At 42.0% G+C, this 27,588-nt stretch overlaps 1 protein-coding gene across 1 annotated transcript in view; it reads left to right on the forward strand.

Moving 5' to 3' along the window:
- ST8SIA5 (ST8 alpha-N-acetyl-neuraminide alpha-2,8-sialyltransferase 5) overlaps positions 1-27,588 on the forward strand; it is a 96,259-nt gene that overhangs the window by 8,257 nt on the left and 60,414 nt on the right. The window contains exons 2-6 of the mRNA XM_009322978.1: positions 6,870-6,977; positions 18,445-18,537; positions 20,900-20,986; positions 24,174-24,318; positions 26,584-26,696. Coding sequence (XP_009321253.1) covers positions 6,870-6,977; positions 18,445-18,537; positions 20,900-20,986; positions 24,174-24,318; positions 26,584-26,696 — 546 coding nt within the window. The remainder of the gene's footprint in view (positions 1-6,869; positions 6,978-18,444; positions 18,538-20,899; positions 20,987-24,173; positions 24,319-26,583; positions 26,697-27,588) is intronic.

Consider the following 27,588-nt stretch of genomic DNA (forward strand, 5'->3'; position numbering starts at 1 on the left):
TTTTCAAACCCTTTTCTAAGGGTTTTATCCCAATAAGATAGCAAGCAATCAGCTCAGCAGTTACCCACTGTCAGTCAACTTGCAAAGCCATAGGTCATCAGGGCAAAGACTGGTCTCTTAATGCAGTGAGCAGAAGTAGGTATGTGTATGTATCCAGACTAAAACTTGCATTTTGCTAATTTTACCGGAGAAATAAGTATTTTCTAAACTGGACTGGTCAGATTCAACTCTGCTTCCACTGAATGCAAACCTGAGTTTTATTATGGACTCACATAAGAAGGGGAGCATCCTGCTCAAGTACATGACTTGGCCCCAGAAATGTTTTATTTCTTTGTGCTGTACCTGGTGGGGTTATGCCCATGGACTCTCCACTGAAAGAGGCCAACGCACACGTGGTATTTTTCTGGCATTATAGCACAGGTGAATTGGACCTGGACTGCTACAGGCAGATTTACGTTTCTTTCTTTCATCTGTGCTGTGTCTTTCTAGGTTGCTGTGCCTTGAATATTTATTTCAAAATGGATTGGAGTGTTTGAGGTGATATTAAACTATTCAAGTAAGCATTTGCCTTTCCCTTGTCATCTACCTTCATTGTCTTCAGGGACTGAGTCTGTCCCTTTTGTCAGGAAAGGGGGGTTTTTGGACACAGAAGCTAGTCTGCCTTGACTCTGCTGGGTTGGGTTTGATCTCAGCATCTCATTGTTACCTAGGGGATGCTTTACCCCTTTCAAGCCCCTCTGATGTCTTTTCAAGTGCAGTGTAAATAAACTTGCTGTTTCTGGCCTGCGTGAAAAAAACCTGGATCCTTGTTTTTTCTCTAAAACTCCTCCTATTGTTATCTCTGTGGGCTCCTATGCTTGTCTTCACTTGTGCAGCAGTCTGTCACGTTGGAGACTTCCTGAGATTCCGCTTTCTTACCCAACCGCCTCTTACTCTCTGATCCAGTTTAGTGAGTGCTTTCAGTCACTCTCATCTGCAGGTCATTCATGCATACCACTGTTTTTGTTTTATTTTCCATACACCCTGTGGACACAGTGAGTTATATTTGCCTTATTTTGCAGAAAGAAGGAACTGGATCTTCAGCAAGATTAACCATCTGACTTCCCTATACCTCTGTGGCATCCCTGTTAGTAGGCTAGGGGCATCACTTTCCATTTTCAACGAGAGTAGTGCGATCATTTAACACTGAAGTCTTAGTTCCTCCTCTCAAGGGCACAAGAATTATGAAACAGGGAAACTGAGGTACAGTGAAAGTAAGTGATTTTCCACTGACTTTGGGAAGCCTATACATAGCCTGGACTGTCTGTCAGGGCAGGGACTGTATATGGCTTCTGTGTTTGGGTAGTTTGTAACAGTGTACTGCAGCACCATGACCAGGCCTGTAGAAATATGATTATAAATTTTTTAATGATGTATACAGAATTAATGTATATACTATTAGCTTATAACTTAAACAGGAGCTGGAGTCACAAAAGCTGGGCTTGCTGTCACCTCCTAATGGCCTCTTTGCTAGGGAGAATGCATATAGAGAAGGAATATGAGAACTGCTAGAAGGAGCAGGAAAAGTGAAGACAAATAAGAAAGGGACCTCAGAAAGAAAATGAAGTAATTTGCCTTGCTCTTGGGGACATTCGTATCTTCCTTTCACGCCTTCAAAGAAGGAGTCTACAGACTCCTCTGCTTCCCCTTGCTTGACCATCTGTGGTAGGTCAGCAAGCTGAGTCAGATTTTGGCTTAGCTTCACCGATATAAAATGACATTGGTTTCTGTCTGTTTTTGCTTGCTTTTGGGTTTAGTCTGCCTCTGGTAGACGCAGGATGGGGGTAGTGGTAGCTGTCACCTTGAAAGATGAGTGGAAATAGCCTGCTGGCTGGGATTAAATGAGATGAGCTGGTGTTTTTTGGGGAATGGGTTGGCACTGGAGTGGCAGGTGCTCTTCCATGCCCTCTGCTTGCACCACCTGCTTGATGTCCCCGTTGCCACTCAGTCCTTGTTACCCATAGGTGCTGATCCCTCTGTTACTCAGCCACTTGCAGCAAACTGCTCTTACACCTTGAAAGCATGTGGGTCTCTCCTGAAAAAATTCTGCTGCATACATGGTCATGGCCTGCTCTCTGGTTAGAGCCCAGACAGGACTGCCAGCTGTGCTTAAAGTCTTTTGGGTCTTCTCCATTTATTAGCTGTAGAATAGCTCCCTTTTAAAAGCCTTGCCTTCTTGTCTGAGCTGAATTTTCATCTTGCCTTCGTGCTTTAGAAAGTTAATGAGACACCCCTGAGGTGGGATCTCAGTGTGACAGCAGCACAGATACGAAGCTTCTTGCTGCAATCTATCCACTTGTTCATTCTCGCCTTATCGTTCAAAAACCTCACAATTGTTTGGCATCCTCTGCTATTAAAACTTCTGCTTGTGCAGGAGTTGTTTCTTGTTTGGATTGCGGCAACAGGTTTTTTGCTTTGCTTCCTGCTGCTTCTTGACAGCCGGTCTTGACAAACCCTTCAGAATTGCTGCTGCTTTGTTAATTTTCTCTTTTTTTCACCCCCTCCCGCTATTCTTACATTACGCCGGTGTTTATTTGACCACATACTGATTCAACATTTACAGTTACCAATTAGGATCAAAATATTGCTTTGACACTTACCTGAAGCTCAAGGTCTTTATTCCTGAGACATCCAACTTAATGGAGTTTCTCTAACGCAAGGCACAACATTGCTCATACTCTTACTTGTTAGGGGTGAGTCCTGTGGTTAATGACGTCCATAAACCTTGATGAGAAATTTGCTCACAGTGAATGTGCAAAACATAGCGTCTCTGCACTAAGAGCGTTTCTGGTTATTACATCTTTTATAAAGTCTGCCCTTGTCATCACCAGCATCACACATTGGGGAAACGTGCTAATTTTAGAAGGAAATAACATTAGGGCAAATTGAGCAAATGGTGGAGTTCCACCATTGGTAATCATGGGTAATGATCCCAGGCCTAAAATTAACTTTTCTTTTTTTTTAAACCCTTTGACATGAACTGTCTAAATTACATAGGAGACCTCTATGTCTAAGTCATTTCCTCTGCCTTCCTTCCCTTCTTTTAATCTTTCCATACCCTCTTTGTTCTGCTGCTTTTCCTCTTCCTTTTCTGTGTTCCCATCCTGCAGGTGCTTTTCTATTGCAATTCTGATTCACAGAAGCTTAATTTACCTCTTCTTTGTTTACCTGTTAAAATGTAGTTAGTGCTGAGAGGGAACGTGTTAGAATTTAACTACCTTAATATGCCAAAGAAATGTACTGATGGAGCTGTTCATGTCTCTGTTCTATTTTCTCAGGCTGTTTGCAAATTTGGCCAGACAGCTTGTATGAACACTTACGGCTCACAACTGAGAGGATTAGAAAATTTTGTATTTTTAAAATTGAAATCTCCCAACTCAAGGTTGATTGCAATCAATGGTAGAACTCTCAGTAATCTTGTTAGGAACAGAATTAATTCAGGTCAGTGTTTTTAAATGTCTCATCCTTGATTTCTACTCAGTCCTAATGCTACAAACCATTATTCACGGGAGTTGTTCTTACTAGGAGGAGGAGGTTTATTGTACCATCACTCCAGAAAATGCAGTGCAGCAGCTTGGTCTCAGTCTTGCAGACTCGCAGTGCGACACACAGTCCTACGAGTTGTGTAATGTTTCTTCAGTGGTGTGTTTTGTGTATATCTATGTGTTGTTAACCTCTTGAGTACCTGTTTGTTGGAAGAAGAGCGCTGCGTGGTCCCCTTTTCCTGTCTGGTTCAGGGTCGGGCACTTAGGTTGCTCCTGACCCTAAGCTCAGCTCACAACTTTGTACTTCATCCTTACCATGTAGAAGTGTCATACCCAGACCCTTGCCTGCCCTTGTTAGATATTTTTGTACCTCAATTAGATGCCCCATTCTGCCAGTTCAAAGCTAAGTATTTTAAGCTGTTCATCATAAGACATATCTACCATTCCTCAGTGTTAGTCTTCCTGATCTCCTCTTGGATCTTACCCAAAATGTGCATGTCCTCCTTTAAACTTGGTGCCTCAGCTGCAGGACACACTGTTCCCCAAAAAAGGCTTGATGAGAGGAAGGCATTAAGAAGTGGTTTTATCATTTCTTTTGCTTTATGGACAGATTCCCCCCCCTCTGCCTTTGAGTGTTTACTTAGCTTTCCTTCCAGCTGTTACATGTGGAGTGAAGATGTACAAAGGGAAAGGACTTTACTGAATGTTTTAATTCTCCATTTCATCTGCCTGAATATTGGCTATGCTTTAGGAGACTTTACCTCTGAAGGACACACCAACACCAGCTGTTTATTTAGATTAATGCTCTCTATTTCAGTTTGCAAGTAAATATCTAAGCCCAAAATATCTAATTTAAATCCAATTAAAAAGTACAATTCCAACTTGGTTTTCGCACACTTCCACTCTCTCTCCCCATGTATCATTCAGTGCCGCCCTTAGCAATTAAAACATATTTTTAAGGTCATATATTTAGATGCAGTTTACAAAGATATACACATTCAAAAGAAACATGTTTCCATACCAGTTACAGTGTGGCAAAAAAAATGTGTTAGACTGTGGTACATGGGAGAGAATCACAAGTGTTTATTTCAACAAGCCTAAAAGTGAAGGTGTCTTAGTAGAAGTGAGAATTTTCTCATATTTTCTTCACACCAATATTCTACTCAGAAGTCGTACCTTGGGCAGCCTCAGCTGATTGAAAACTGTCGGAGCAGCATAGAAGATATGGGATTCCCTGACAAGCCATAGCACTGCATTACCCTATAGCCATGATAGCATACACCCTTTGGTGTGATTCTCCAAACTGATCATCCAAGTAGCTCTCTCCAAGCTGAATGTAACATGTAAGTGTGCGATACCACCTCATTTTGCTTATGGCAATCAGGATGGTCTCTTCCACTTGTTCTGATTTTTTGGAAAACAGGAGAATCGCATCGATGTATTTAATTAAGAAGTAATCAGAACGGGTCTCCTATAAGCAAAAATTTGGCTTCTATATTTGAAATGTTCCCATTTTTATACTTAAAAAGTTTTTCTTTGAAAAAGCAGAATTTGTCCACTGGAGAACATGCAAGAAATGAAAATGCATTTGAGAGATTCAGAGGAAGCTTTTTCAATGTTTTCATAGTGCTTTTCTCCCACCTTTTGTGGTGGGAGGCAGCTTGGGAGGGGAGGGGGCATTTTAGGAGGCTAACTCTTTCCTCAGTTCAGAGTGTTGAAATGGCTCCCTACCTTCTTCAGAATTCCTTCTCCCTCAAAATGCCTTTACCAAAAAGTCTGTTTTCAATTAAAAAAACCCCAACAAACAGAAAGATTAAAAGGCACAAGGCATACAAGAATAGGCTTCTTAAATTCTTTCAAAATATCTTGAGTTTAGGTCAGAAAAAACGTTTGTGGTGACATGCGCTGCACTTCACTCGGGTGGTGGGATCCTTCTGTCATGCGTGCCCACACTACAAGCAACTCCGGGCTCCCCGTACTGCTGATGGAGGAAGAGTTTGGGGGATGGATCAGTTCACCCTAGGGTGAAGGCCAGCCTTTGATCGGGTGAATCGTTCCCTAAACTAGCTGTACGAAGCCAATCTCTATTGATTTTTAAGAACGAAGACAATTAGTTCATGTGGAAATATCTGCACTGCAGATACTTGAAGTAAGTTAGACAAGGTTGTCTTAAAACAACTATGACAACAAGAAGTTACGTGCACACATTTCCACAATACAGAACAAATAAACTCCTACTATATGTCTTTGGAGCTGTTTAGAGCTACTCCCCTTCTCTGCTGCAGGAAGCAAAGAGGTCTTATTTTAACGCCCCATGTTGTTCCTTCTTAATTTCCTATGCTTATTACTGCTGCCAATTAGACTAGGGGATGGATGTGGTCTGAGAGATTCTCCAGTCCTTGTCATAAGCCTGTTGACCAAGAAAACTAGCGGGGTCCTGGATGCCCTTTCGTTCGGGCAAAGCAGGCTGGCAGATTGCTTCCTGGCTGTCCCCGCACAGCCCAGGCGGGAAGTTAACTTTCAGTATTGGCAGCACCAAATGTTCACAACTCAGCTGCCAGGTTCTGAAATCATGAAATTGGGTTAAAATGGAGAAGATTAAAAATAACAATCTGCGAGATTCTTTTTCGTTGACTTCTGAGCTAAGGGAAGGATCTGACTTGTGTTGTGAAATGTTTCTTCAGACCCAGCTTTTTTAAATACATGTGAGATTTCTACCCAGCTATAGGTGGAGTTTCCAGAAGACTGCAGGCATCATGGATCTTGGAATGAATTTGTGAAAGTTTGGAAAACAGGGAGTTGTGATGATTGTGATATGCATTGGCTTAAAAAATGTCGTCTTCCCAAACAGGGAAAAGAAGCAATATAGTGTGACTTAGAGAAGTCATGAAATGACAAATCCTTTGCTAGCATGGCCAACAAATCAGACGAAGGACCCAATACGCACCACATTTAACAACTACTGTAGATGTAAAATTGAAGTTTGGAGGGTTTACTTCTTCGGCCCTGCAGTTTTCCACATAAGTCTCCAGCTTTTTGCACTTGCGTCTCTGGGAATGAAATTTCCACCTTGCTCCACACATATGTATGTTGTTTATGGCCTTCCAATTTGGTTGGGGAGTCTGGTGTTGTTTTCAGCCAAGGACTTGAAGAGTCTGTGGGAAGTGAAAATTAATTGTTTCCACTAGTAAGATGATGTCTTGTGGTTCTTGCTTTCTTTTTATTGTTTTTGATGAATGTGTCATAGTCACATTTCTGTGTTAAGAAAAAGGACATGAGAACTCATGCTGATAGACTTAACCTAATAAATGATATCAAATATCAACTGCCTCGTTTTCTTGCTAGAGGGCTGCAGTTTAGCTGGCAGAATGGAGAGGAATTGGCAAATTGGACCGGCACCTTTAATTTCACGGATGACGGAGCAGTGAAGAGTGGCAGTGACACAGGCACCAGGTACCAACACCCGAGGGAATGACTACAGAGGTCTCTCTCTCTTTGTATGAACCACAAATGTGAGCACAGGCTGTATGAAAAATGAGATTTGCAGTTTGCTTTGGCTGCTCGGTACTGCTCCCCATGGCACAGAACATGCCAGGGATGCCCAAGTGCTGTGCTGTTTTACCCCTTCAAGGCCTTGGGGCCATTTTGGAATATGCCATAAGCATCCGTGCAGTACACAGGAGGGTGACTTCTGTGTCCTGGCCTCTCCTGTTTCCATTCCCCCACCAATGCTATCTGTGAATATGTGGCACTGTGGGAGAGTGGGACTTGGGTGGGCAATGTCCATGTACTGTCCATGACAGTATTGATGCATGCAAAGCACACTGGAGAATCTGGCCCAAGGCTTTCTTTATAATAGAATATGTATTCTAAGAAAACATAGTTTAATTTGAAATCTTTCCAGGGCCTAGTCGGGGAAAAGTATTTCCTTCATTTACACTATTTTGAAAATGTAAGAAGCACTGATGTGCCACTGCACATTTTGTGCTTATTAATTTGTAGTAGGATCCTTTTGACTGACATATATCTGAAGGGTCATGACAAGCCATGTGAGTAGTCAGGAAACTGGCTGCAGTTGTGCCTAAAGAGCTCCGTGGCTATTGCAGGCCATCTGCACAAATCCGGATACAGGCATAGGGCGAATATGTGGGGTATCTTCCTGGAACCTCAGTTGCAGTGGTTAAAAATCCTGAGTCATGTGTAGTATCAAGTTCAATAAGTAGCGGGGTAATCTTAGGAAGACTGTAGGTTAAATTAAAACGATTAAAAGAAGCTTACATTTAATACCTACGTTTAAATAAAACTCTCTTCGGATAAATTAAATATTTTGTTTAAAAGATCATCACAGTATATTTTGGTAACCATGCGCCACTACAGCTGTGGAGCTGATAGCATTTCAAAGGCAAGCGGAAGTACAGAGTCTGACCTGCCAAAAATCATCCAGTCTCACTGAACCACAGCAATGCTGCAATTACCGTTATGGCTCTTCACTGTAAGGTGATCCTGTATGAGTGCTACCCGCCGCTCGGCTGGTTTAACTGGTCAAGGTTCTTTATAAAAAGAACCAGCTTCAGCTGCAGTTTTTCGCTCAGAGCAAGGGAAAAATGGTTCATTCTATGTATGTATGTATGTATGTGTGTGTGTGTGTATCTATCTGTCTGTCTGTCTATCTCTACTTTTGTTGCCTTTTTTGTGTATGCATCTATGGTCTGTATATGCAAAGTCTTCAGTTTAGGCACTTGGCATATAAAAGAACTGAATGTGGCACAAAGACAGATATCTTCTTGAAGACATGAGGGAATTAATAAATATAGATTTCCCCCTCTAGGCACCCTTGACAGAGACAATTGAACCATCATTGATTGCAGGACAGGGAACCAAAGCCCTTGACTGCAAAATACATACTAGTTGTGAAGCACTGAACGACAGTACTATTCTCAGTCTGTTTAGCCCCTTCAAAGATAACGAGGTTCAGGATGATGCAAGTGTTTTTTATACAAACAGGCTCAAACTGCACAAGTTAGGTATAAATTTCAAAGGTTGTAATATCAATAAAAGATGCATATTTCAGAGCCTGTGTCATGTTAATGAATGTGGAGCTGAAAGATGAGGATTTTGAGTTAGGGATAAGTCTAGCTGCAACATATATTGCACATAAGTATGTTATGGACATTATTTATGCATTTGTCTAGTGTCTGAAAGCTGAGAATACAGCAAAATAAAAAAGAACTGTATAAATGTGGAGGTGAGACTGTGTGGTGAATAACTGCAGACCTATGTCATAAATTGTTCACTGTTTACCTTTGATCACCTTTCTTACTGTGTTATCATTAGACATCATCACCTCCTTGTGAAAGGTTTGGTGTTTAAAGATATTAATTAAAATAGATATTAATAGGCTTTTAATTAGCTTATATCATTTATATATCTATGTGTATATAGATACATGTTTATTCATACATATGTGGTATCAACCCATGTATATTCTATAACTACTCTTTATCTTTTAATCATGTAGCTTAATACATGGTGTAAAGACATTGACAATTCATTCTGTAGGAGTGATTTATTAGATGAAAATGAAGGACTTCCAAAGCAAAGGCACACTGAGAGACTAAGTGCTTTGGAATTGCAAGACAGCCAGACTTCACGAGAGTAGTGGCCATATCAAAACCAATGAACAGTGAAGATTAAACATTGCATGAAAAGGATCAAGTAGGACAGAAACGAAGAATGTCATGTTATCTGATTTCAGTAGAAACTGATTCAGACCTTAACTAATGTACGAAGTTCAAGCGTGGCTTGCAACTGGAATGTTTTTTACTGTCCAGGGGAGTTCATTACACAGTTTCGGAAAATGAGCCCTACTCTGATTGCAGATAGCTCTACTGTGCTGGAGTAACCAAGCTAACCAAGACTTTTCATCCCAGTGCGTAAGACACTTCTTCAGATTGCGTAGAACCAGTCCAAGGAGATAAAAGCTAATATCATGAGCTCAGCTCAGTATGTGGTACAACTGAGAGTGTGGATCATGTTTGTGGCATCTAATATTGCTGTAGGTAGATGCCCGACAGAGATCTCTATTTGCTGGGGCTTTTTGGGTGCCAAAAGCTTCATTTTGATTCATATTGCATTGCTGCAGGTCTTCTAGGTAGCAAAGAAGTTGTGAATACTTGCAAGGAGCAAAAGTGAAACTCTCAACAGCTCCCCAAAGCCGGAGGGATGTATACTTTCAACTGAAGGAGGATTAGATGGGCTGCAGGCTCTTTGAAACCCTCACTCAGATGCAATGTCAACCAGTTGTCAAATACTGGCTTATTTTTGGTTCTTACATATCAGCCATTGCTCAGATTTCTACCTTCTGCTTTTTGTCTTGTGCTAAGTATTCTAAATCTTACAACATCCTTGTGGGGAATTGGTAAAGGGTTCTATCTGATGCTGGTTATAAGTAATATATGAAACGACTTCCTGGAGCCCTGTTTCCTCTGTTCTCCTTTTAATATGTTTTGCAACTTATTGGGGTTGTGAGTCTTCATGCTTAAAGCATTTTTCATTGCTAAGAAGCTGCCTTAATGATGTGATGGTCTATCTGCCATATTAGCTGGATTATGGTGTTCTCTGCCACCTTTAGTCCATCTGAGCTGAAGATAAGGTTCAATGTAGGACTTAGGTGGTGAGACCACAGAAGCCTTTGATGGGCGAGAGGAGACGTGAGCTTTATACTTTTGGGCCTGTCAATTTTTACACTGAATTCTCCAGTATGACAAATCTGGAGCTTTGTCCCCAGTGGCTACAAAATAGAAAGTATAATCAATTGGATTCCTCAAATACACATTTTACAAGAATGAATGTAAGGGCTTGAGACATCAGAGGTCAATGGCCAGGACAGCAGCTGAGGATGTTCCTTAAGTCATAGTGCTGAACTTCTCATACAAAGATACTAAAATCTTGAGAACCACAAGAAAAAAAAAAACATTGCTTGCAATGATAAACTAAAATGTGTTTTTGGAGATGTTATCGATGTATAAGTGTTGTCATGTGTTTTGTTATGCCTCCGAGGTGGTCATATGGTTAACAACATCAGCAGCTTATTTCAATCAGAGTGATGGGAATGGGCTTGATTAAAACAGCCAAACAGCAGTTTACTAAAAATTGGAAGAGTTCTGAAATGACATGAGTAAAATAGGACTCCCTGCAGCATACCCCACTGCTGCTTGTCAGGAGCGAATGTTGTTTTGATACAGTGACTGTGAAAGAAAAGAAACACCAAAGTGTCCCTGAAACTAGAATTCAATATACTCTCCAATAAATCATTCTCGGGGTGACACGTTGTACAGTGGGAAAACTTCTAAGCGAAGGTGCGTGGCAGTCTGCGTGAGAGAAGACCCAGGAAGCACAGGGGGTAAGTGGTGTTGATTCAGAAGTACGGTCTGCAAGGTGGGCATATCCCAGGTGGGTGAGCAAACTGCAGGACGTAGCCTGGACTTTGCTGTGTCATTTAAGGCTCTTTCTGCTGTAGCTCCTGCTGTTACACCCACAGCTGTTGCAGTAGAGCTGTACTGGGTAGCATATTAGACTGAAATTTTGGAGAGGCTTGGCTCCCAAATAAATGGACAGGTGAGAAGGGAACAACGTGGCATTGGCTGGAGTGGATGTTTGGTCAATTCACAGTGCTGATGTGGCATTGGACAGCAGAGCCGAGCAATCCCAAATGGCCTGTGTGTTGAGACATGAAGACAGGAGATCAAAATCAGAATGGCAGTGAGCAGCCAGTGCCAGTTTGCCAGGAGCTTTCATAGTCGTGATGAAAAACATATCCTCAGGGTATCACAGCGATCATCTTAACTCTATAGATGTGTAAGCTGTCTGTGAAGTCATGAGACCAGATCAAATAAGGAATCCAGAAAAGGAGCACCTCTGAGATATGACATGCGCTTTTCTAAGGTTACTTGGGAGGTACATAGAGCTATCAACGAACTGCTTTTAAAGGACAGAAGTATAAAAGCCACTCCTCTTCTGTGGAAGATCAAACTTATGAATTTAGGGCTGGTTCGTGGAAGCACTTTCGGTTTTTTTGAAGTAAAAATCTTTAATTCGGAAGATAGGCAGGGTATCTTAGGAAAGTGCCCTTGTCTTGGTGGACGGACATTTCTGATGCCATCTATTATCAAAACCCAGAAAAACTTGTGACACTGTAAGGAAACAAATCTAGCCAAACATTTCGAAATATCCTAGGTGGAAGATCAGGAGGTTCATGAGTTAATAGCTTTTAACCTCAGTTACAATGAATCCTTGGGAAGCATGAGTCCCTGTACAAGAATTCCAGCTCCTGACTTTTGTTTGTTTATTCTGGTTCTTCTAGAAAGAAAACCAGCCTTGAACTAAAGATGCCATTTCTATCTTCAGCTTGCAGGCATCGGATACAATTTTTCCTTCCTTACTATGCTGTATTGAAAAGCTTCCTGCTGCGAGCAGTTGCTTCCTGGTGCAGTGTCTCCCTACTCAGTCGCCATATGTTTAGATTAAGCTTCATACGCCTCTCATACTTTTTGGAACCCAAATCATTTCTGCAGGTCCTTTTGTAACTCTTGCCAGTGTCTCAAACCCTCAAACTTGAAATATTAGAACGGGATGCAGTAATTCAGAAGAGCTGTTACCACATAATGTATACAAAGATGTATGACCGTTTTCTCTTGCTTATATTTTCTTTTTTTTTTTATATGACACAGTTTATAATGACGCATTTTGTTCCCAGCTACAGCCACATACTGAAAGTTCATGATCAGTTAGACATCTGCTACATCTAGTAGCATTAGATATGAAGGTGGTAAAAGATTTAAACCAGTTAATGCTGGTGACATTGGCATCAGCAGGTGGTAGCCAGGAGGAATGTGAACCATCTTTTTTTATATTTGTTTTCCCCAAGAAGGAGGTAGTCAAATAGTTTCACCAACCCGTATAGGAGAAGACTATTGCTTCTCCAGCCTCCTCCTTCGTGCCCACAGCACCTTCTCTCTCATTTCAGTCTTTCAAGCACCATCCTGTTGTGGACAAGTCAACTCAGGCTCTCAAATGGCAGAAACAACACATGCAGCAATGTGATTTTTTGTGCCACAGCCCCGGTGAAGTGTAAATTAATCTAAGGGCATCAAACACTTCTGCTTCACTTGCCAATTCTCAGAGCAGAGGGGTCTCATTTAACATCAGTACGTCCACAGGTGTTTTCTTTTGCAAGGTGTAGTATGAAAGGTCATTATGATTTCCACCAACTTCAGAGGCTGCTCTTGTTCGTGGTGGTAATCGTGTGGTCTAGGCAGTGTCTCTGAGAGCAGAGCCCAAGGTCCCTGTTCCTGCCTGCCACGGACTTACCTGTCAATCAGCCTCTACATCAGCTTCTTTATCTGCTAAACAGGGATTGTGCCTTCCAAACGGGGTCAAAGTAATCTTAGGAGAATATGCCATACGAAGTGGTAGGATGCACTCTTTGAGGGAACAAGATCACTGTATTGTTGTCAGGCCCTTAGACCTTTTGACCAAATCTTGTAGTTTTTGATGTTGTCCCATAGAAATATTAATAGAAGCAAAAGCTACCAGGATTTGGTGGCTCACTCCCAATGGACGCTCTGATGAAGTCAACACCTAGTTTGCTCTGCTCTGGACGAGTTTTCCAGAGCCCCTATAGCCATGATATGTTCCACCTCAGCAGTATTTTTGCTACATGGATATGAAGATCCCATGCCAGCCCTGCCAGATGAACGTGAGTACCTGTGTGCTTTGGGGAGTGCGATCTGACACACTTGCAATGTTCCTGAGTAGGGAACATGAATCTAGACCCAAGGTTGGCCATGGATCTGCCCATGCTGATGAGTGCAGGCACTACTAATTGGACAGTTCTCTTAGTAAGTATTGAGTAGAAGCCTGCAAGGCTTGGTTCATTTATTCTCATTTCTTAGTCACTGGATAATGTATAATTTTGGAAGATCTTTGTTTTTCCTGCAGGGTCGGTGCAGGAAATCCTTCCTGCAATACTCTGCTCTCTTGCAGCGTAAGTTCTGCAGCCTCACTGCAAACAGTACGGTGCAGGAACGAGCAAAATGGGAACGTGGCTTGTGCAGAAGAAAATGGTCTTGTTTGAAAGAATGCCTGACAATTACACTCAATTATATTTTAAAACCTTTGTTCAATGTATCAGACAAATCAGTGCCTCAATCCAAGTGTCACCTGAAGGCAGGACTGAAGTCTCAGGCTTTTTAATTCATGTAGCGTGATCAAGAAAAGTTTACTTTTGATCAAAGCAGGAGCAGCCCAACTGCAGATGATCAAAGACTGAGGAGTTAGCTGGTGTACTGGGAAACCAAATCTGTCTCTCCCTAGCAAGCTCAGTAAGCTGCTCAGCTGGAGGTGAGGTTGCAATGGGAGACATGAAGGTTAGAAAAGAAGAAAGTCTCAGTTAGTCAAAAATGGAAAATTACAGAGTGAATAGCATCTCATTTCTGGGCATTCAGTACTGACAGCCATAAAAAAAGAGTCCTCTCTGAGCACTTGCAGCTTTTGTGGTGTTCAGATACAGGATTTGATCCTGGAAAAATGTTGTAGATTCGAAAGCTACGATTGACTTGAATGGACATAGAGCAGTGAGTCGTGTGTAGTGCCTGGTACCCTGGGAAAACGCAGTCCCGCGTGCAACTGTGCTGTTTGTTGGGATTTGGTTGTAGTTGTGTTCCCTATTGTAAAGAACCATGAATTCTCGTGTTGGTTTTCCCGTAGGCTTGCGACCTTTGAGGGATAAAAATTATTTAGATTTCAGCAGGGGAAGCGAAGGCAATGCAGGGAGAGGACATTCTGGCGGTGACATATCAACTCTGTTTTATGGATATGAAACATGACTGTCATTCTTGTAAAGCTGAAACACAGCCCTTTTCCGTAGGAAAAAGAGTAGCATAGTCAGGTTTGTCACTTGTCACTAATCAAGAGCATAAATCAAAATAAACTGCACTACACCCTTGCTTCTTAGCTGGATATCAGACTGAGGAAGATGATGGGGAGGACAGTTTCCATTTGTGCTAATTAAGCTTTCTGACAGGCAAATGCACCTTCATTCACAGGGAACTACATGGTTTAGAGTGGGAGTTAATAGGCAGAAGCAGCATTCAGAGCCCAGGGAGTGGTTGAGACTGATGTTTCCTCTGGGAGGGTGCGGGGGAGCTGGTCTCCAAACTCTCCCAGCAGGACCAGACCCTGCCGAGCGGAGGAGCTGGGTTTAAAGGACATCTGCGGGGGTTGAGGGAACCCATGTTCCTTGTGCTAGAGCCCGGTGTTGTGCAGAAGCTGTATTCTGGGAAAGTATAATGTGAAGCACTTCTGCGGGAAGGGCTTGGCCGGTGCTCCAGGGAGCTGCCTCTACTAATTTGCCTCGGTGTCTGTAGCAGGAGGGGGATTGCTGTGAAGCAAATAAATAGCATGAACACTCCTGGGAGAAAGAGAGGAAACTTTCTTTTTTTAGTCTATTGACCAGATACTGTCTTGCAAATTCCTTAATGCTTGTTGTAGCATCATTAATGCTTGCATCCTAAGTGCTGCAGCATCAGTAGCATTAACACTAAGGAGGCTTAGTGTCTGGCTGTCTGCTTCAGATGTGGTTCAGGGCTTATGAATGACAGCCCAGATGATGATTATTCAGTGGCTCAGGCATACTGAGATAATTTCAATCGAGCTCACCCCGTGGCCAGTAGCATCTTCTCCCCACTTGGTGCAGAAGTGACACCGCCGTCGGTGTCACCTGCCTTTGCTGCAGGAGGCACGTGTCCCATTGGCAGTGTGCCATCCAGCCTGTTTCACGGGGCCTCCCTCTGCACTTCCACGAGGTGCCAAATGGTGAATTCGACACTCCCAGTGACTCTGCTGGAAAAGCTGGAGCTATTGTGAGAGTTAGAGACTTGCAGGACAGCCCTGTGCTTGTCGAAGCTGTAAGCTAATGGAATAACTCTCCTGCAAATGCAATGCTGCCTCATGGATTTCCTTTCAGATCCAGAAGTGGTTTATTTTTTACTTAATCCTTCCCTCCTTACCCTTCTGCCTCTTTGGTAACACATCCTTTTTCATTTCTGTTTTTTGTTTGTGGATTTGGGTAAACAGGCAATGATCAAAGGGAATCTCTGGGACTCAGGAAATTTCACCTCTGTTACATAAAATGACATCTTTGTCTCCAATGCCGTGGGCTGAAGCCAGCTTTCCCCCGCTGCGGCATTCCCACGTGATAGCATGTGCTGTTTGACTTCCAAGCTGCAGTTCTCTAACTTAGCAGCAGAGCCAGAAGTGCACAGGAAAGATAAAAATACATGTTAATCTAGATTTTTGCCATTCATATCTGTCCTGAGGCACATACAAGGTACTGAAATCCAGTGTTAGATGAAAGGCGAGGATGAGGCTGATAGCCATTGCTATCCCCCTTACGCCCAAAGAGGTAGGACTGGTGTGTAACGTGCTGAGCGTTGCGTGGGGTTGCACCCCTGCCTCTAGCTGTTGTGTAGAACATGCACACTCAGGGTCCCAGCCTTGTCCGACTCAAAGAACCAAAAAGTAAAGAATGGATACCGCAAAATACAGTAAGAAAAGTTAGTATTGCAGGAGGATGAAAAAGTTGTCTGGACTGGTAGCCAGAGGGGACTCCTTCACCCCTATAAAATTCTGTGGCCAGCAAGAAGTCCTATGGTGTTGGCTCCACAGAGAGAAATTTCAGTTTAGTTTTGGAAACTTACCTGGAGTACATCCACACAGGGCTTTGGCCTGGTGCAACCAGGTGAGCTCTTTATCCAGTTTCAGTTGGAGCAGCTTTCAAAATACACAAGTTGCTCAGCTCCAGCTCAACAAGGCAAGCATGCAGGAGGTGTGCCAGTGCAATGGATTTCAGCTACTCCTTAGTAAAGGCTGAATGTCCAGGTGAACGACTGAGTTGGAAGGAGAGCTCAAGCCTTTTGGTGAGAGACCAGATGAAGGTTCATGTTGCATGAACTTCGTCTCCCTTCTGGAGGCTGAGAAAGTCTTTTCCCAGATTTGTCACTCGTTGTGGAGTGCTTTAAATACATAATTTCCTCTACAAAATTCATAAAAATATATTTGTTGCCTTGAAGACTATGCAAACACATTTCCAAAGTCACATTTTTTAAAGATTGCTGAGCTATTGTTTGTTTCTGACAGTAATCAGTTTACTTCTTTATTAGGAATTTATCATGTTGTCCTGCCACCTTCTAGGCATGGCCTTCTTCCTTCAAGTCTCCAGCTTTGTGTCTCTCACTGGATCACAGAAATGATTGGTTTGGCATTTGGCAAAGCTGAGGCGGTGAAAACCTCAGGGAGGGGTGAAGGAGACACATCCTAAAGCAACATTTGACAGGATAGAAACATTCCCAGTTGGTAGCAGATTGCTTTGGGAAACTCTTGGGCTTTTTCCAGTCGCATACTATAGTCCCTTTCTCCCTTCTGTAGGTTTCTCTCTTCCCCGCATTATCAGATTGATTTCTGGATGTACTTAAAAGGCAAAATTCAGAAGCTGTTTTTAGTTGCTTCTGGCCTTTGGAGGCCCTGTTGGAGATACCTGGAGATGTTGTTTTCCAGACACTCTTCCTTCCTACAGTTCTCCTGGGAGGTGTGAACACTTAGCACTTCTCCAGAACAGATCAGTTTTGGATCCCCCAAAATTTTTATATTAACTATAAACATGAACTACTAAGGAAACTAACGAGGCTTTCCTTCTTAAGTATTATATATTCAGACCTGAACAGACATTCAGGTCAAACATGAATTTTGATGTTATTTTAAAATGACACAAAACCAAAATATTACATTTCCAACGATGGTTTAAATAGAGCTCTTCCAGGAATCTTGTATTTTTCTTTCATATTGAAAATTCAAAAGATAGTTTGGAGTTACAGCCTCATGAGTTCTGAGGTTTTAAAGGATCCATCAAAATAACTTGCTCTAGCCTTGGTCATAATACCTATTCCTTCCAGGTTGTCTCCTTGTATTTCTTCATTACGCTCGTAACTGCTGTATGGGTATGCGCAGTTCTTAGGTATTAGATTTTAATACAGACTTCTAATGATAAGTGGCGAAACTGATACAGAGCTTGGTTTAAATCCTAAATCTTTTCTGTCATTTCAATACAGTCTCACTGAATTCACTGGACAGCCTGGGCTTTCTCTGGCCCCTAAACATGAGTAGCTACCATTGTGTTTTGTTTTCCCTTCACTCCAGTCTGATGGCTAAGGTAGAGGAATTTAACCAAAAAAGTAAATATTTGTGTCTATATTTTAATTAAGAATAGCACTGTCATTTGTGCTGTGTCTGAGCATTCAAATCCTTTTGTTCTCAAAACCATCTCAAATGTTTTGAGAAGAAAATCCCAGCTTCCCTTCCCGTCTGAATATACCAAAAGAGTAAATCCCAACGAAAAGCTCAATTGCATAGAGGTATGCAACAGTCTCCACAGACAAGATGCAACCTCCAGCACTTTGCTTTCTGCCTAAGAGCAAAATTTAAGGAACTGATTTTTAAACTCTCAGCACATTCAGACACCCAAAGGATGGGAACAACGTCCCTTAAGTGATCAGTGCTTTTCCCCTGACCTTCAGTGGCAGCTGCCATGTGCTGACTGCTGGAAAAGGTAGCTGGTCCTTGTTGGTGCCTACAAGACAGATGAACGCTTGTAGAGATGGACAAAGTGGACATGGGTGGCTGTTCTACAATCAGCAGTGACATCTGTGTTTTCCTGTGAAGTAATAACCTGCCTATGGGCCAGACAGGGTAGTCTCAAGTCAGGCAGAAATCATAAATGACAACTTTAAGCAGATTTCTGTTGATGTGTAAGACAAGTATTCCAGTCTAAGGCTTATTTATAATCTTTTTTCTTGTCCTTCTTCAGGTATTTTGAGTTTTATGAAGGGCCTTTGGAGTACAACTCTACCAAATGCCTGGAATTACGGCAGGACATCATTGAGGTGAAGGTTTTGTCTATGTAAGTATGAATGAATGTTTGCTAAAAGGTAACTTCTCAGGCAGGATGAAAATGATAACTTACAATAAGATTGTCAAAGATGCAAGACTTAAGAGATCCCATCAACAGGGATCTCATCAGGGATTCCTGAGGTTCTCTTATATGTGCAAATAGTCACATGTGAATTTGATCTGAGGTCCGTTTGAAAAAACCGGAGGCATTTCACGTACATTGAGGCATTTTGGTCAGGCCCAGTATCATTGGTTAGAATGAAATACAGTGTAATATTATTTGTAATGTTATATTCCAGGCCCTCTACTGAGGGTAACTGAAGAGTAAGAATAGCCAGACGGACTCATAGCAAGTGTCTATCTAGCCTAAGGCTCTGTCATTGACCCTGGCCAGCAGTGAAGGCTAAGAAATGAAGGAAAAAGGTGAGCCCTTCCTGATAACAAATAATGACTGGGATGAGGACTTGCTGAGTGGTAGGTGGTGACTAGACTAGTCAGAGTGGACAATAGACCTTTCTGTTAATTTGTTTAGATCTTTTCTGAGCCCATTTGTACTTTTGACCTCCACAGGTTCCTGCAGCAGTGAGTTTCGTAAGTTAATAACACTCACTAAGAAGTAGGAAAATGTGATTCTGAGAAATAATAAAATATCTATATTTTGTCTTTTGTGGTCCTATATGTACATCAGAAAACTAATGAGTTGAATGAGATGTATCCATGAAGCCATAGGGGTGGAATCAGGCAAAAAAGTGAGGTTGCCAGTGGAGCTCACTGGACAGAGCAAAGCAGGGTATTTTTGTGTCGCCCTTTGGCATTTTCAGCATTGCACTGAATTTAGCTGCTTAGATTATGCCTAATCCCTTACCATATCTAAACCCAGTGGTTTAGTAATCTTACCAACAATCCACAAGGCTTATTAAGGTCTGTAAAGCGCACTGAGAATCTCAATTGAAAGTGCAGCTATACAAGCTCATAGCATTAAGCAATCAAGGCTACAGCAAATACAATTTGTTGCTCCAGGTCAGCATGACTTTTGAGCATGTCTCCCTCGCTGACTTTGTGCATGGAAAAATGTAGGTTATGTCCTTCTCTTCTGTATTTGGTACTGGATGAAGGATACACAAGTAACAACTTTGCACTGCTTGCTGACTTGCAGTGCTTAAAAATAAAAAGAAGGGGTGAGAATGTGACACTTCTGCCAATGTTCTGCTGAAGACAGGGAGTTTTGAATTGCTTTTCTGCATACTTATCAGATGGTACAGAGAATGACTTGTTTCTCTTCATCTTATCCAATGGCACATAGAAGGTAGTGGACTCCTGCTCAGCTGGATAGAGTTAGCCTTACTTTTACGATAGATGCCATTTGTCATTAAGTTCTTTTACTATGCTGGGTTCTTCTGATGTGCTTGCTTCTAACGTGCTACATTTCCTAAGTCAGCCCTTACTGTAATGGAAGATTTCCAAGTTAATGTGCTCTGGTGGGCTACAGAAAGTACAATATGACCTAATTCCTTCCTGTAACTTCCGCAGCCTGGGAAATCCTAAGTTCTACTCACTTTAAATATATAATTATCTTAAAAGTCTTTGCTTTATTCAAACATTCAAAGCCCTCAAGCCTGAAGAAAACTCATTAAGACCTATCAGTCTTGAAGAAATCTCAGACTTCAAAATTTCCCAGCCAGATTATGACATTGCTCCCTAGCTCTAGGTATTTGCAAGGCCTTCGTTATCTCTGTTGTCCAAATACAGAAGAATATGTATGAACTCTAAGGTACAAGTGGTTGGAATGATATCACCAAAAATGTGTCATCCTGTATCAGTCTAGTGGAAGTAGGGATGTCATTTTTTGATATAACTAAAACTATATTTATTAACAGAGGGGGAGGGAGAGATCCTTACGTATTAAGATAACCTCACCCAAATGTAATGGCTGTTGGCCAAATTATCTGAAGTATCCTCTTTTCCAGTACCCCCTCTGCTGGGCCCTTCTGCTAGGTGCAACTTTTCCCCCCAAAGCCGCTGTAGTTGCCAGACACTCATTAGCTTCCCAGCAGACTGCGGACAGACTTTGGTACAGTAGATGCTTCTTGCTTGATATTGCATTTTTTATCCTGAAGAAATGGAGAATGCCTATCAGGGAACAGAAAGCAGTCCCAAACTTCTGAAGAGCTCCATCAGTACCTGTGTATACATGGCTTAGAGTTGCTATGTCTGAGCAGAAAAAGAAATAAAAATGATAAATTTTGCACTGGATAGACTGGCTGGTTTGCCCTATCAAAAGCCTACTGCATGGTACCCTGGCTGCAGCTGTTTTAGGAAATGAAGCCCTTGTAATAAAGTGAATTTTCATTTTCTTTCTTTTTATCTTTTAGGGTGAAACAAACGGAATTGTTTGACAGATGGAAGAGCCTACAGATGTGCAAATGGGAGATGAATGTCACAGAAGCTAATTTATTCAAGTAAGAATGGTCCACATTAATGAGACTGAGTATGATTTACTTTAGTTTGAGTTTAAGAGATCAAACCTTCCTATGGATAGCAAGAGTAAGCATTATAACACTGTTACTGTTGGAGTACCATCCTTTTGAATAAATATGGACTTTTTTTTACTTTAAAAAAGTCAACAGCAAGAGTGAAAGAGAGCTCTTCTGGCGCGTGGGACAGTCTTCCCAAGAAAGGCAGGGAATTTGGTATGGGAAAGACTTTTCCAGGTATGATTCAGGCAGACGTGAGGATGGAGCCAAGACTTAATGGCTGCACCCAATACATCAACCTAACTCTCTGGTGGTGTAAAATGGTAATATCATTGGTGACACTGCAAATTTGGCCTACAAAATACTCAAACCGGATTTTTTCTGTGGTGTATTAGGTACTGCCAGACTTCGTTTATCACTTCCTTTTTTTTAATGGCTTCTCAGCTATTACTCCCTGACTGTCTAGATATTTTTTCTGGTCTTCGGAGACCTCTGCAGTTTGTTTCTGTAGTACTCGGTCTTTCTTCATGTGACTTCCTCTTTGCTGAAGGTCATCCATGGTCCTTTCAAGATACAGCTTTTGAAATTGGTCTTGTGAAGGCAATAGTAGAATGAAGCCAAGACAATATTTTAATGTTGTATCAATATACATCAATATTCATATATTCAAGGGCCATATTTGAGTACGTCTAGAGAAACCACATTAATTCAGAGTAAGTAGAATATAGGCTGGTTAAGTCTGTAAGTCACTGACATGATTCAGAGCTGTTGCTTAGAATAAGACCCCACAACTTTCTCCCAAATTGGCTTGCATGATTCCAGGAAATAGCTGTCACAAGTTAATGAGACAATGTGAGAATGCATGTGCTGAGTTAGTCATTAACGTCTTTAAAAATAACTAATGGTTAGTCCTGGGCTCATAGCAGTTTTTCCAGCACGAGCTCCACACATACATAAGTTTTTTTAGGGTTTTTTTAGTATATTTTTTTCTGGAAATTACTTGATGGGCAATTATCAGAGCCCATTTTGAAGACAAGATCCATTCAGGATGAGAGCCTACTACCTTAAAGACTGCTGGGAGTAAGAGAACTAATGATTGTGCCCAAAGTGCAAGGAGCACATTGCAGTATGGAGGCCAGCCCAGAGGTGGGAGCAATAAGAAAGGAATATCTAAAGACCATCAGGAGGACCATCACTCTCTCTCAGGCCACCAACACCAGCATATTAAGCAAAGAACCCCTCTCCATCCTAGAGAGTGCCTTGAGAGAAAGAAGAGATGAAAGAGTCCTGCCGCTCGCTATACCTGCCTGACTGATATATCACTGCTTAAGAAACTCCCACTGGTACCTAGATGTAACCTAACCTTTGTTAGCTGGTTCCAGGAACAATAATCATGCTAGTTACAAAAAAAAAAAAAGTTCAAAGTCTGTCTCATTTTTGTCTTATGGGACAGAGACTTCAGTGTGTGAATGTGTGGGGAAACTATAGTCCCTTAAAAGCAGACCAAAGTCTCTGAGGTTGGAGGGTAGGCTAGTAGGAGGCTAAAAGGTGGTGGTCTAACAACACTGAGTTGTGGGATTTCAAACTTTGCCAGTTCTGGACCATCAAGCGAGATGGGGAGAATCCAGCAAAAGTTAAATAGCAGCAGGGAGGGAGGGAGCACAAAAATCACACTAGCTTTTGTATCTGGAGACTAAGGAAAACAATTTCCTTGACAGTCTTCCTCCATCAGATGCGAAACATTTACACTAAGGAACATGCCTCTGGAAAACCAATTGGACATTAGATTAAAGAACAACATCTCTTTCAATTCCTTAATCCAGAACTAATGAAGAGTTTTTTCATATCTCAAATATCATAATTCAATCCCACTACCTGCTTGTAATTATTTAATGATTTTGTTATTAGAAATTATTCATTGACTTATTCAGTCTCAATTGGTACCTTGATCTGATCACCATATTGTGTCATTCTGCATGAGTCAAGTCTATAACAGTAATTGGACATCACTGAAATGTTTGCATAATTCTGTATTTGCTTTCTGGTGCTTGTAATAAAGCCCATAAAGAAGACTGGCTTATTCTTCCAGCTCATAATGAGGCCACATACCCGAGAGGCAAGGTATTTAATCTAGGTTATTTGAGAGCCATTTGGCTTTGTCTTCATGTTTGTGCATTTGCCATGACATGTATTTTTCATTAAAGTGTAAGATGCATTGACTGAGAAACGAACCAGCTCTGGAGTAAGAGTAAGCTGAAGTCAGGGCTTTCAGTTCCACCAGTAAAAGGAGAAAAGCATTCAGGGAAAGATGGGAGCTAAGAAATGGACCCCTATTTGGAAAGCTGCTTTTCCTATTTAAATGTCATATGAAACTTATGGTAAGGGGATCAGAGCTGAATGTTATTTCTCTCATGCCGTGAATCCCATTCCTGAGATTTCAAAACTATTCTTGTTTGCATTGGAATACCTGCCATTTTGTCCCAGCGACCAAGAAAATTTTGGCCATTTGTCTGAGATTTTGGAGTTGTAGCCATGACCAGTATGCCTGGCACCCATCCGTCAGGGCCACATCATCTTCCTGATGCACATATGCAAGGTCAAAGGCAAAACTAAGACCTTTAAAAGTTTTTTTGTAATCAAAGTCTGCCGTGGTCCACAGTAGTCTGGTAAGTGGGGTAGTGTCTTTAGGTATTGCTGTGTTTAAGTCCCTGCCCTGCCCAGCTTCCTCATCTCCAGATGAATACTTTAACCCTTGCGTTTCCTGCCCAGTGATGAATAAGTAATTTACAAAAAGTGGAAGACCTCTAAAGCAGGGAGGGACTAATTCATCAGAATGGTTTCCCCAGGATATTGGGGGCAGAAGCTCAGCTTTGGGGTCTGGAGCAGGGCAGAATCTGCACATGTATTTCCTGCAGCCCAGAAGAGACAGGTGCAGGGATCTCATTTCTTCTGGGTTTTGTTTAGGTTTTTTTACCTAATTTCCTCAGTCAAGGAAAATTTCACTGAATCTGAAATTTTCTAAAGGAAAACCCAGCAAACCACCATTTTACCCCGCCTAGAGCTAAAAAGTTTCTTTTTGCTGAAAAATACCTTGTTAGGAGTGATAGTAATTGCAAATCCTAAAGATTGCTATCAGCTCCTTGATCTTATTTCTCTCTTTTTCATTTTACAGGTCTACTTTGTCGAGGTGTTGCAATGCCCCTGCCTTTCTGTTCACCACCCAGAAAAATACTCCCTTGGGAACTAAACTGAAATACGAAGTGGATACTAGTGGAATCTTCCATATCAACCAAGAAATCTTCAAAATGTTTCCAAAGGTGCCTCATGCCTCTGTCCGTTTGCAGAATCAACTTCACCCTACTTGCTGCATTAGATGCTATCCTATAGCTAAGCATTTAGCAGTTGGCTGTTTGACATTTCTACAAACTTCATTGCGTACACTTTGAAAATGTTTATTTTTGTTATGATATTTTAGCTGATTATCCTATGTTCTAGTCGTCATCTGCTCTAGTATGCAATATATATATATATTTTCCTGCAGAATATTACTGACCTAGCAGCAAAGTGGCTAATGAAATAGCTTAAGAAAGCTGAGTAAAAGAGGCACTTACTGATCAGAACTTTTTGAAAGTACAATATTCCTATACGATAAATCCAACATTTTGGGTGGGTCTGCTTATTTAGGGGCATGATTATTTTATAATTCATATTCACAGTGACTAACTATTTTTATACTTATTTCTGTTTGCAGCTTATCTGTGAACAGGCTGCACAATTTTAAAATGTGTTCATCATAATGATTATTCAAAACCTTTTCAGCAAATAATCCTTGACCTGAGGGTCATTCAAAGTTATAACCAGTGGGCAATTCCCATTGCACATAGTGACTGATGTGCAGAAATGGGCTTATGTGGCTACTGATTTATCATGGGGCACACCTTATGAATTTAAAATGGCATATTTGGAGGGGATAACTGAAATTTATCCCTTTCAGAAAGTCAGAAAAATATGCAAGTTAAGTACTTAGATTTGTGTCATTAACGTCGTCCTTCAGGGTCTAGCCACTTTTAATCCATTTGCTTTCGGAGCACTACTAAGAGGTAGGGCAGTGCTGTTACCTAAATGTGCACATGGGGAACTGGGGCAGAGCAGGGGAAAGGCTCAGATCCAGGAAAGCACTTTGGCATCTGGAGACTTGCGAAAAATGGGTACACCTAAGTCCAGGTGTATTATCCTCAAAACCCTGCCTGTTTGCGCGGGTGAATGGATGAAAGACTAGATGCCTACGCTTTTGCTAGGAGTGTCCTATAGCTGCTGCTGTATTTATCCAGGTATGCCTTGAGGATGCTTTGCCGGCTCTATCCCATGCCAAAGTGCCTTTGGGATTCACTGGGCAGCACCTATGTGGCCAAAGCCACCCTCTGCCTAGGAGCAGGGCTGCAGCATGGCAAGCGTAGGAGATAAAGGGCTGAAAGCACGGGAACACAACTGGAAGGGCAAGAGCCTTGTGCTGAGCGCGGACACCTGGCTTCTGATCTCCCTTTCAGGACTGCCGAGGCATGTTGTGTTAAGAAATCTCTGGATAAAGCACAGACAAGTCTACATTGCCACTCTGTTAGACAGCTGCTGCTTTTCTCAGACAGGTGTAATTGCATGCCCTTTTGCCTCATGGCTTATGAATGCTATGGAAAGATCCTGGGAATAATCACCTAGAAACGTCATGTCACTATCTCATCCCTCTCTAGTTCGCGGTATGAAATTATTGATAAAATATGGATGTACCAAAACGAGCACTCTCATGCTTATATAAGCACATGTCTACATATTCATAAGGTGTAGCACCGCTCAGTTCTGCGTCGCAGCCCTCTCACCCTAACGGCCCAGTTCTGTTCTGGGAGATGTGATTTTTACCCTCTCCTGCTTCGGCAGCAGCTGCGTGTCTGCATATGAAGACAGAATTTTGCCCAAAGATTGCAGAAAGGTGCATCCTACACGAGTCCAGAAATGTGCCTGACCAAAGGCTCTAGGCACTCCTGGTAGTACAAGAGCTAATTAATGATCATTAACGCTATTAGTACAATTAGTGGTAGCAAGCGCTAAAATTTGGGCTAGGTTCTGATAAATAGCTGTAATGTGCTGTCTGACTTCAAGAGACTTCTTGGGCTTTACTAGCTGCTCTGGAACTATGTGTGCAGACTTCTCAAAAGCAGGACATCGGAGCCTGAGGAGCAAGCAGTTTGCAGGCAGCTCAGGAGGCAATGCCTGGGGAGCGCTAATTTTATGGTTCATGCCCTCATGTGGAAATCAGAAGGGAAAGCAAGTTTCTAAAATGACTTCTTCCATTATTAAGTCTGGACAAAACCGGGTTACTGCTTTTTTTCCCTCTGAGTTAGTTGCCCATACTATCTCTAATTGCACAGAAAACAATCCCATCCATTTAGGTACACCATGGGAATATTGCGGGCCAGAACCAGTGTCAACTTCCAAGATGCAGCTGCACCAAAAAAAGGAAAAAGTAAAAAAGGGACTTGTTGCGGCCACGTTTCGGGATATTTAACTGTTTCCTTCCTGTGATGTTGCAGGATATGCCGTACCACCGCTCCCAGTTTAAGAAATGTGCAGTGGTTGGGAACGGAGGAATTCTGAAGAACAGCAGATGTGGCCGGGAGATTGACAGTGCAGACTTCGTGTTTCGGTAATCACCACAGCACCATTTTTCTTTTTGCCTGTTTTAATGACAAATAAGGATTGCAAAGCTATTCTCTCTCACATGGAAACACGGGATTTGCCAACCTGGCCGTATCAAGCCTGCTTCTTGCACAAAAAGTGACGTTTCGAAAAAAACACCTCACTGTATAATATTTATTTAAAAATTATGCTTTGAGGAATTATTTCTCCCTAACTCCATGTGGTTAATCATTGACTCACTGACAAAGTTTGATGTCCTCATTCAGGATGTCCCCTGTTCCTCAGGTTGTGGATTTATCCTTCCGTGGACATTAGTCCAGGAGCAGTGTCCTGTGAATGTGGCTGAAATTTTCTGGGGCAGTTCTGAACCAGAGGTACAACCTCTATTGTGTGACAGGCGGCTTGGCCAGATTTTAATAGCTCCACGCTGTGCAGCTCACGTGCCTCGGAGGTGTGTTTCTGAAGTAGTGCAGAGCTCAAGTGCTGGATAATACGTGTCACAATAATCAGTACTGTAGACTCCAGGGTGTGCAGAGATGCCTGAGTAACGTTGAAGGTTGAGTCTCTTCATATTGTGCTCCCCACCATATGTGGAGTTATCCAGGTTTTGCACAGACTGGGATGTCCCACGACTTTTGTCCCTGGGTAATGGAATTCAGCAGCACTTTTATCATCTTAATATATAAGGGAAAGACTTCTTTATCATTGTATTGGGTTTGCGTGGCAAGGTTTTGGTAGCGAGAAGGCTACAGGCTTCTGTGAGAAGGTGCTAGAAGCTTCCCCTATGTCCGACAGAGCCAATGCCAGCTGGCTCCAAGGCCGAGCCCATCAGCGACGGTGGTAGCGCCTCTAGGATAACTTATTTAAGAAGGGGGGGGGGGGGCAACAGTGCGCCGCGG

Source organism: Pygoscelis adeliae, unplaced genomic scaffold, assembly GCF_000699105.1.
Source record: "Pygoscelis adeliae isolate BGI_AS28 unplaced genomic scaffold, ASM69910v1 Scaffold182, whole genome shotgun sequence".
NCBI classification, from domain to species: domain Eukaryota; kingdom Metazoa; phylum Chordata; class Aves; order Sphenisciformes; family Spheniscidae; genus Pygoscelis; species Pygoscelis adeliae.